Here is a 10,278-nt window from a genome sequence, read left to right on the forward strand (position 1 = left end):
GATAATACCCAGTTCTACAAGTTCTACATTTTCAATACTTTCAATATTTACGCTCTGCATTATCACGTGTATCGAGCACTATACGTTGCTAGTATTGCCAACTACATTTATTCATTATATATATATATATAATATACTTTTTTGGAACTCTTTTTAGTTTAAGTACTGTACTACTTTAAGTCAAAATGATTTACTGCTTGTTTTCTTTTCTTTTTGTAAAGCGCATTGAGGCTTTTTGCGGAATGTACTATAGAAGAATGGAATTATTATATACATATTGAAGGAATGCCTTCTACATAGTGTTATAAATTGTTAGCTACTTGATAAAGATTCTCCGAAACAAAAAGCATAAATTAGGGTAGCAAAGGTTTTAATATTCAAGACTTTGAATTTAATAGTATTAGTATGCACATAAGAACATCAGAAGAGAAACAAACTTCAATTTCATTTCATCCATTTAATGGTCCATCATCTAGACAGTAGGAAGCAGCAAGAAGGCGTTATCCGTTGAAAACAAAACTGCTGTTTACCACAGACAAAATGTATAACATTAATTAACAGTAAACATGAAAAACAAAACCATATTATACATTTTGACTTTACAAGTTCTCCCAATATATAATATAACAAAACTATTTCAGTGGCAGATCCCCAAATTCAAAATAACTACTTCATACATGCCAACACCGTTGACTCTTGATTTTGAGACAATTGTCTCCCGATTGAAAATCGTTCTCCCGACCCCCAGCTTCTCTTGATTTAAGAATGAATTTTATCACTACATACGAATGGTCGAATTTGGCCTAAATCAAATTTTACAAATTAGTAATTAGTTACATATCCAAATCAATCATTTTGGCTCGATAAAAAGAAAAAAAAATCATGAAGCTTGCGGGGGATTCTCACCCGGACCACCACCTCGTGAGAGGGGGACACGAGAGGGGAACAGCCCCCGCTCAGCCTCCGGCCCTCGGTTGGCGGGTAGGGCTAAAATAACAATTTATGAAGTAACACATTCACCGTACTTTGTTCTCCCGATTTTTATTACTTAAATTTTGGCAGGTATCATGCTATCTACCTAAGCATGTTGTTGGGGATGTCTAAAGAAGCTTTACTTTTTTTTTAATCTATTTTTTAAATGATTATTTATTTAGAATTCCACACCCACCTGGTATTTATATAGCTGCTTAACTCTTAATTTTAAATATAGTACTATCGTAATATAAAAGACAACAGACGAGTTGCACAATTTTATAAACAATTTTTACAGTTAAACAATGCAACTGAGCATAGATTTAATACTTTAACAGATTACACCGTCTTTTATTCAAATAAACGCCCCATTTGCCTTCCTCGAATTAAACGCCCAAAGGCATTTATTTTTTCCTTGAATAAAAACCCTACTTAACGTAAACAAATCTAATAAAGCAACATTATTCCCAACATATTATATTAATGTTCTTCTCCAGTAGAATTACATTTTTGGTTAGGATCAATAAGTCTTTTATGATCATGTAATAACACATTTTGACGGCAATACATAGATTTATTTTTCCAGTCATTTTGTTTTTGTGACTTTTTGTAATCTTTGCAGCACTCTGAATCTTTGGTAAATTACATTACTATAAATCTCACAATACAATACATTACATTACATGTATCAAAAAAAAGATTTTTCTAAACATATACAAGCGTCGGACAGGCCTGTACACCAGTAATCCGATGCCACAAACAGGTCATCAGATCAAAAATAATTAATCTATCGAAGTAGCATTATTTTGATTTTTAATTATACTAATCCACAGGGCCAGATCAACACAGGGGTTTTTGGGGTAGCAGCCCCAGGCCCACAGGCCCCAATCGGGAAAAATAGGCCCCCGAACTCCAAGAAAAATTACCGAAAATCTGGTTTTATGTTTTAGTCATGGAGTATTTAGGCCCACTTGCAATTACAGCCCCAGGCCCCACAGCCCTTTAATCTGACTTACTTATCCACAAAAAAAATTCCCTGTGAATCCTATTAGAGATTTCTATACCGGGACCCTGACAAAGGCCCTAGTCGGCCCACTGGCTCAGACACCCTGTCAGATGTCGGACTCCCTGTCAGCAATCTTCAGGAGCTACCACTCCACTTGAAAATAGAATACTGGGAACATTCAATTTCAATTTAAAACTACTGTTGCTTATCATGTTGTCTTCACTTTGGGAGCTTTAGAACATTTAGAACATGTTGACCATGTTATGAAGTCTCCGATCAGACCAACATGAGAGAACAAAAAAAGCAGACCACAAAGCCATAGCCACAAAAACACTTGTTGTCCTTCAAATTCCAGTAGGTATGCAAAGAATAACCATGATGCCTATAGAAAATATATAAACACAATGATTAGTGTAAAATATATAATCACAATAATTAATGCTATAACTTAATACACATGACTCACTCAACCAAACCATAATATGCACCAACATAATCCATACCATATGGTTTGTAAGAGGTTGTGAATAGGTGTGTATGTGTGGGTATGTGGGGGATTGGTGTAGTTGTGGGAAGGGGATGTGGTTATGCGAATGGAGAAGGTTGTCACTTGAAAACGAGATCTTTGTTTGAGTATACTTGTGTGCACTGTATACAAATTATTATTATTTTACACAATATGCCAAAAGAAAAACTTGATAGTGATGTGGGTTGTTGGCTAATCTTTTACCTGGGCCAATATCCATGGAACAAAGCTTGACAGAACTGCTAAAGGTTCATGTACAACGTGAGGTAATGCTGCGGGTAAGATGCTCAAATACCACAAAAAATACTGAAACACAAAAGTAAAGATAAGTTTTGTTATGTTACAAGACCCTTTAAACTTGTCCATCATTGTTTCTTTTATTGTCATTTCAAACGCATTGGTTTTTTAATCCAGGTGCCAAGCAGTGGCATAACAGTTTAGAGCTCTCACTGGTGCCAAGGGCCTCTGACCTTAAAGGGCCCAGGTAGATAATTATCAGAATTTTTCATTTTGCACTCTAAATCGACCAAGCAGGGCCTTTTCAAGAATATAAAATAAAAAATAAAAAAATATACGCCCTTAAAGCTTCAAAGACTACAAGGTGGCAGTTTGCCCTATGCCCCACTGGGCTCTCTATTTAGACACAATCATAAGTAGTAGGGCCCAAAAAAGTCTTTAGCCAGGCACCCCATAGGAATCTTGTTATACCACTGTGCCCAAGATTATTCCTTTCTATCAACCTATCTCGCAGACGTTACCAGAAATTTCAAGTATTTTATTGAGTATAAACATTAAGAGTAAGTTGAGTGCAAAAATGTGCTAATTTATTTCATGCAGCTATGGCATTTCCCCAATAGCCATCACTTCAATGACCGGGGTAATAATGTGGGTTGTGTAGAGCACTAAAAACATACATATTATCATTAATGTAGCGCTTTGAAAAAAAAAAACTTGCATTTACATTTTTATTTTTATTATTAATACATATTGAAATTGGCTTACCTGTGAAGTGCTGACTTTGTTGAATGCCACAAATATACAAGTTTGTACCAAGCAACACACAGGAAGATTCGTGTACAAACAAAATGATACGGTTACGAGAAGAATGACCTGTGGTAGGAACGTCAACAGGCCCAGCCAAACCGAAGCGCTCCATTCGTCGGTCAGGTACAGCAAGCAGAAGTACGGCGAGAAGTTATGTCGAATGTCACGTCTTGTGAGATGGTAGAAGTAGGATTCTTGAAGAAATTCATAACCATACCTATATAACATTAATTTATAATAGATCATCATTAATATTTAAACATTTATGCAATTTATAAATGTAAGATGATGATGATGGTGATGGTAATAATGATGAATACAAAAAAATAGCAAGAAAAATAACCAAAAGCTGAACTTATGCATCAGACAACCATTAACTGTCACCCCCTGTTGCCGGACTAAAAATAAAAATTTACTGATCAAAACAAAGTCATTTAATTGCCATCCCTAATACTGGCATCTAAAATCACACTTTTGTGCCACTTTAAACCATAAAATCTGTCCCCATGAACACCAACCAGGGATTTTGTTCCGGGACACAGACTATGGCCGGCTCTAGATCCACCACTGGCTCCTCAGAGTCAATGGACAACCATAAATTAGTTTTAGGACTACTGTAGTCAAATTATTTATGAATATTTTTTTTAAGAATAATATGCACCTTATAAGCCCACCACTGAGTATGTACAGTTGTACAGTATGGAAATATCATTAAAAAAATTGTTCATTAGTTGGATACTTACTGCCAGTACATTAAACATGTTAAAATTAGAAATGTAAAGGCAGACACAAGCACAAGTTCTCGCCGTTTCTTATTTGGCCAAAATAAGTCCAACATTCCAGCATTATTTGTACTATCTGCGAGGGCCAAGTACATTGGCAATGCGTAGGTGATCGGGTAGATCTTCCAATGAACGGCTAAACCAAACACTGCCGCCGACATCTTTACACGACCTTGCGAAAAGAAATACAACATACTTAACACCAGCATCGTCATTATAGATTCTGCATTTCCTCGGCTGGCTATCACAGCCGGAAGTGGATTAAACATCCACAATGCACAGCACCAAACGGCCGCTGTCTTTGGTGCACCGCGCAAGTCAGCTAACTTGTATATCATAATCCCTGTCAGTAAATCGCAGAGGATGAACAGTAGCTTCCCCATCACTTCAGCCACGTAGATGTTTGGCAGCAATAGAAAGGCAAGAACAGGCGTGTAGCGATATGTAGATCTTTCATAAGGTGATTCTCCCTGAAAAAAAAAATGTACATTGTAAAATGTTTCTGTCCTTTTTTAGTTCTTGTAAGACAGAAAATGAAGGAACACAGCTGTTTTCCTTTTACAACTTTTATGCAATTGTATGTTCATATATTTTCCGAATAAACTTAAGTCTCATAAAATTAAGCAGTAGTTTGAGGGCATTTATTGGAGAATACTGTAGTGTCTAAAACAACAAATAGTACCTTAAAAATTTGGTAACACTAAAGAAAATATATTAACAAATAATAAATAACAAACAATTATTTATTAATCAATAACATTGAACAGAATCAAAATAAAGAACGTACAGTGCCAATTGCAGGCAGTGCATTTCTGATGTGAAGCTTGCGGGAAAAGGACGATTGGTACTGTACGGTAGGATGATGGTGTGGGAGGTGAATGGTTAGGTGCAATAAGATTATATGTTTACCAACCTTTGAAATGTGCTTGGCTGCGTCTGAAAACACGTAGTAATCGACATCCGTGAACTTGACCGCCATTGTCGAATCTTGCCAATGGCCGTAGATGAGAAGACCAAAGCGCAAGACAACACCACCAAACCAACAAATATGTATCCACATCATCTATGTAAAAAGAAAAAATATTCAAATTCTAATCATAAATTAATTTAGTTAAGTTACGCCTCTGAGTTAAGAAATGCTTCAATGAATTTTGTATTAGATTATAGAAAATGAGCGTGAATAAAGAGATTTGAATTAACATCATAAGACGAAAATGACTTTAAAAACTGAAAAAAAAAATAGAAAAAATATAATTTCGTAAATTTGTGTTTTTTTCATCAATTCCTAATAAACACAGGTGGGCAAAGAACGGTCCGCGTGCTGCATGCGGCCCGCCAGCGATATTTTTGCGGCCTGTGAAAATGAATTAAAAATCCTATGTGTGCAGCCCTCCAAGCAACATTGGCTAGAAAACGCCTTGTTTTCTATGACTCGACAACAATCATCTGTAAAAAGTAATGTTAGAACTGAGAATAAGGTGGTGTACTGTAAAAGCAGTGCTTGAAGTTTTTTGGAAGCATACTGAAAACATCAAAGTTAGCGTGCTGCCCTCGGTGTTAAATCAAAAACTGATTTTGGCCATCCGACCGATATCTATGACGACCCTGATACATTTACTATGTTATACGTGAATTTCATTCATGTAGCTTTCGTATTTCTGCACTACAACACAGGCCTAGTCATCTTAATTTACCATGCATTTCTCCTATACCTGTCACAGACATTTTGCCTCCAAGGTAGGGCGCCGCCAGCGTTTCAGATAGGCCAATGTAAACATTGAATTGAAAGGGTTTGCCTAAGTATTTCATAGTTGCAATTCTGCCCACCTATTTTCATTGTTTTTGAGTTTAAGGTATCATCCATGCAAATGTTTACTTACAGATGCTTACTTTCAGTATGACTGCCTCCTGAAAAACTCCTTAACAGACTTTCTCCCTCCTTAACAAACTTCAATCCATGAAGGCATCTATTCTGAATTATGATTGAACACCCACACATCAAGCAAACATGCTAGGGCCCATACTGTAAGGCCCCATAAAAATAATTATTAGTTTATCACCTTATCAAAGAATAAAACTGATGAGGGAGGGAGGCCCCCCCTTTTTTTTTGCTAACTCCGCCCCTATTTTACCGATGTTCTCAAATAGATCAATGGTTAAGGACAAATTTATAAAAAGTCATAAAAACGGAATCAAATTTTATTAAAAAAGATGTTTTTGTTGTACCAGTAAACATATCTGCAAGATATATTGTTGTTTTCAAGTGAAGAAACAGATGGGAAAACGACCGTTTGAGATAAAAATATATGATGATTGAAAAAAAAATCAAATCAGAATTTTACGAAAAGTGATGGGGGGGGGGGGGCGGGGTGATAAACTAATAATTGTTTGTTATGCGGCCTAGGCTACAGTTTTTTTTCGTTTTTTTTTAAATAACAAGCCTGCCAACTCGAGAAGGGTAACCTTGATCTATTAAATTATAAAGGACGAATTAGTTTAGTTTATTCCTAGGGCTATGGTAAGCCGCTCGCCTCTTCCACCTAGGCTAGTTAGCACTACTTTACCACTTACTTAGGCACTATGCCTGGTAGCCACATAGTAAGGGCCTAGACGCTAGAGTACTACTACTATGCCTAGGCCTAGCTAGGCTAGCTGAATACCGGCTAGCTAGCTTAGTGTAGTAGGCCTAGGCCACGAGGCATGGGCCCTAGCCTAGGCTCTACAGACCGGTCTAATCCGGCTAAAATTATTGTTAATATTACAGTATTGCTTACTGTGTATGCCTGATTCCCTGGTCAAAAACTTCTTAGGCCTAAGCCAGCCTAAAAAAACCAAAGTCTAGCCTAGCTAGGCTAGACTACCCTAGGCCTGTCTGTATTTTTATTTTCTCTCAACAGCGCCACCAATGAGTGAATTAAAACCCAGAGAAAATAAAAACACACTATTTAATCAAAAAGGGATTCATGCGGCTCGATGTTTTTCGCGCACAGTTTTTTTAGCTCTATAAATATCTGTCTCTTATACACATCTAGATGTGTATAAGAGACTATGATTGAACACCCACACATCAAGCAAACATAAATGTTCTATCAAGCGTACAACCTATGTATTTAAACGAAGATTTACGTGTATATAGGCCTCTATAATATTGAATTGGACCTTTTACTTTCTGTGATTTTTGAGACCTCGTTTGTACCAAATAAAATAGATTTAATCTTATCGGAATGGATGGAAAGTTTATTATCAATACACCATTGAAAAACACGATTTTAGGTTTTCACTTAATTTAGATGCGATTTCTTTGGGGTTTTTACCACTAACGAAAAGAGCAGTGTCATATAGCTCAGTGCATGAGAGCTTTAGAATTTACGCCATTAGGGGCCGAGCCTATGACATCATTAATATATAAAGGAAAAGCAGTAGGCGAAGGATACTGCCTTGTGGTACTCCTGACTTAATTTGGAGAGTTTCAGAGTGAGTACTACAGACAGAGTTTGTTTTCTGTTTATAGATTTAACCTATTTGACTGATGAGGGTGACACTCCATGTGATATAGTTTGGTAGGCCCTGAGTATAGAGTAACTTACTGTGTCCAACGCCTTTTTAATTTCACAATAAAACCACAACCGTAACATTGCCATAAAAATGTTTAGATTTAATTGAAAATCGTTTAAATGATTATGAGGCATATATGTGTTCGTCGGAAATCTCTCCCGGAAACCAGATTGTGAATCATTTAAAATTTGATTTATATTCAAGTAGTTCTGGAGTTGAGAATTAACAACATGGATACATGAAAGGATGAGCCAACGGTCTATAAATTAACAATGGTCGTTTTTTTTTTTTTTTTTTTTTTTTTTTTTAAATAGCCATAGTATCATATTTGTTTTTAAAATAGAGAATTGTATTATACAAGGAAGCAAAACATTGTAGCCTTATGCTGTTCCAAAATAGTTACCGTATATCTTATCAGACATTAAAAGAGAGCATTATACTAAACAAGGAAGCAAAACAAAATCCTGCAAGAGATTGTTGTTGTTTTCTTTGTTAGGGTTTTTTAGCTTCCTTGTAGGCCTATTATACAATTCTCTAGATGTTAAAAAACAAATATGATAGGTTATAAATGCAATACAAATTTACTATGTTGAAAACGTGTTGTCCACAACTCATATTGATGGATCCTAACTCAATAAAGTTATAGTGTGTGTTGATTTAATTCATGATTATTTATATGCTATAACTTCGCTTTACGACTAAATATTTTATGTTTATGTGTAAAACTTTGAGCATCTAGATACATTTGATAAACTATATGTACGCCACTGGTTAAGTGCATGATAACAATATGCCTATCTTATCTTATCTCTTTCGGAACAGTACCAATATTGAAGTATAATAAATGCGCTATTGTAAAATCTGTTTGCAAAATAAACTTTCTCTGTGAGCATTATTACTTTCGGCAGAGAACTACGGGAACACTCCTTTATGTGCACATAAACCCCACCTCCTGAAAAAGTGTGTACTAAAGGCAATTCATAGAGCTCCTATCTGTAGGCAGGCTACCGTGTATTTATACAAACAAAATTTGGCAGTCCTTCTGTTACCGGGCACAATCCAAAATTATATACACTTTTTTAAGTATAAGAACTCATTTTATAATTAGAATGAGACTGCGAGATGGAAAATGTAACAAAATAAGAACAAATTGAGGGTGAGGTGAAAAATGTCAAATTATTTGTTTAAAAAAGAAAACCAAAAAATCAAGCTAGTCACATACTGTAGCAGCAGTGGGTGTGACTATGTAACACCCTCTGTAATACAGCATACAGTAATATACTACTGCACAATACTATCTTTCAAAAGTTGTTAAAATAAGATGAAATTGGTCAAAAAAGAAGCTCAGACAGAGCCTAGGCAAAATGTTAGTGGTTAATATAAAGAGGTGTATAACCGTTGCTATCGTTTTGTACATCCGGTATTGAAGAAAAAATGGGGGTGCGAGCGGGTCAGTGTGTATTGTTAATTTCTCTACAGAACCTTAGCAATTATATTTTTTAAAGATTAATGTGTTGCATAACGGTACTGTACTGGAAACTGAATACGTGACCTATGTACACACCACGGATCGAGATTATTTATTGTGCTGGCGGCTATAAAGACTCACAAGCGTAGCATAGCGCTCACCATATTATTATTATTCATCGAGGCATAATTTATAAATTGCATATAAAGTTTGTTGACCCTTCAGTTGTATAGATGCAGTTCGTTCAGTCATTGCTGGAAATTCCCGAGAAAAGGTAGGTTCCTTTATTGTTCCCACAAAGTCGAATGCATTAAATGTTTCGTCTTAACCAACACACTGTCGTTTAAATTTAGGAAACCCAAACCATGGAATTTGGTTTAAAATTAGCATTGGATATTAAATGTCGAATAAGCATCTTCTAACATGATAACGAAGCCCTGCGCGGCTGTGTGTAATTACTGTCGAGGCTTATGATGTCATAAATGTCCACTGCGCGTGTGTACTAAAGGTGGCGAAGTGTTTATATGACGACGGATATATTATGAAGCATAATTATAAGAGTGCTCGCACTGCATTGTTGATGGGACAAAGCCTAGGTGAGGGGTACGTACGTGGCGGTGAAATGAAAGCAGGCATTGAAATATATGGGCCTTACCTATAATGACTTGAAAGATTTGAATAATGTTTTTGTCACGGTACTCTGGGGTATTTTCTATGGATCCTATCATGCAAAAATTGCAAGTTCAAATTTCAGTGGAAAAGATTAGGTTTTTTTTCTCCACTTCAGCTGACATTTCATTATATTTTGCTAAACTTTTTTATAATTTCTATAGATATATTTACTGTCTTCAAATATCTTCAACATATATATATATATATTTATATATATATAATATATATATATATAAAATATATGGATATACAT

At 35.7% G+C, this 10,278-nt stretch overlaps 1 protein-coding gene across 2 annotated transcripts; it reads right to left on the reverse strand.

The window, feature by feature from the left end:
* Positions 1 to 371: 371 nt before the first annotated feature.
* Positions 372 to 7,232, reverse strand: LOC117114517 (GPI mannosyltransferase 1-like). 2 transcript variants are annotated; one of them, XM_033258193.1, is made up of 6 exons: positions 7,105 to 7,232; positions 5,244 to 5,393; positions 4,292 to 4,800; positions 3,507 to 3,765; positions 2,709 to 2,810; positions 372 to 2,360 (listed from the first exon to the last, which is right to left on the reverse strand). In XM_033258193.1, exons 2-6 carry the CDS (start codon positions 5,391 to 5,393, stop codon positions 2,187 to 2,189), a joined length of 1,194 nt encoding a protein of 397 aa, XP_033114084.1. In that variant the 5' UTR covers positions 7,105 to 7,232; the 3' UTR covers positions 372 to 2,186. The 2 variants fall into 2 exon arrangements, with proteins under 2 accessions (XP_033114084.1, XP_033114085.1); XM_033258194.1 differs by lacking the exon at positions 7,105 to 7,232 and adding an exon at positions 6,211 to 6,326.
* Positions 7,233 to 10,278: the final 3,046 nt, after the last annotated feature.

This window comes from Anneissia japonica, unplaced genomic scaffold (genome assembly GCF_011630105.1).
Source record: "Anneissia japonica isolate Jap-2015-1 unplaced genomic scaffold, ASM1163010v1 scaffold284978_len400890_cov162, whole genome shotgun sequence".
Taxonomy (NCBI): domain Eukaryota; kingdom Metazoa; phylum Echinodermata; class Crinoidea; order Comatulida; family Comatulidae; genus Anneissia; species Anneissia japonica.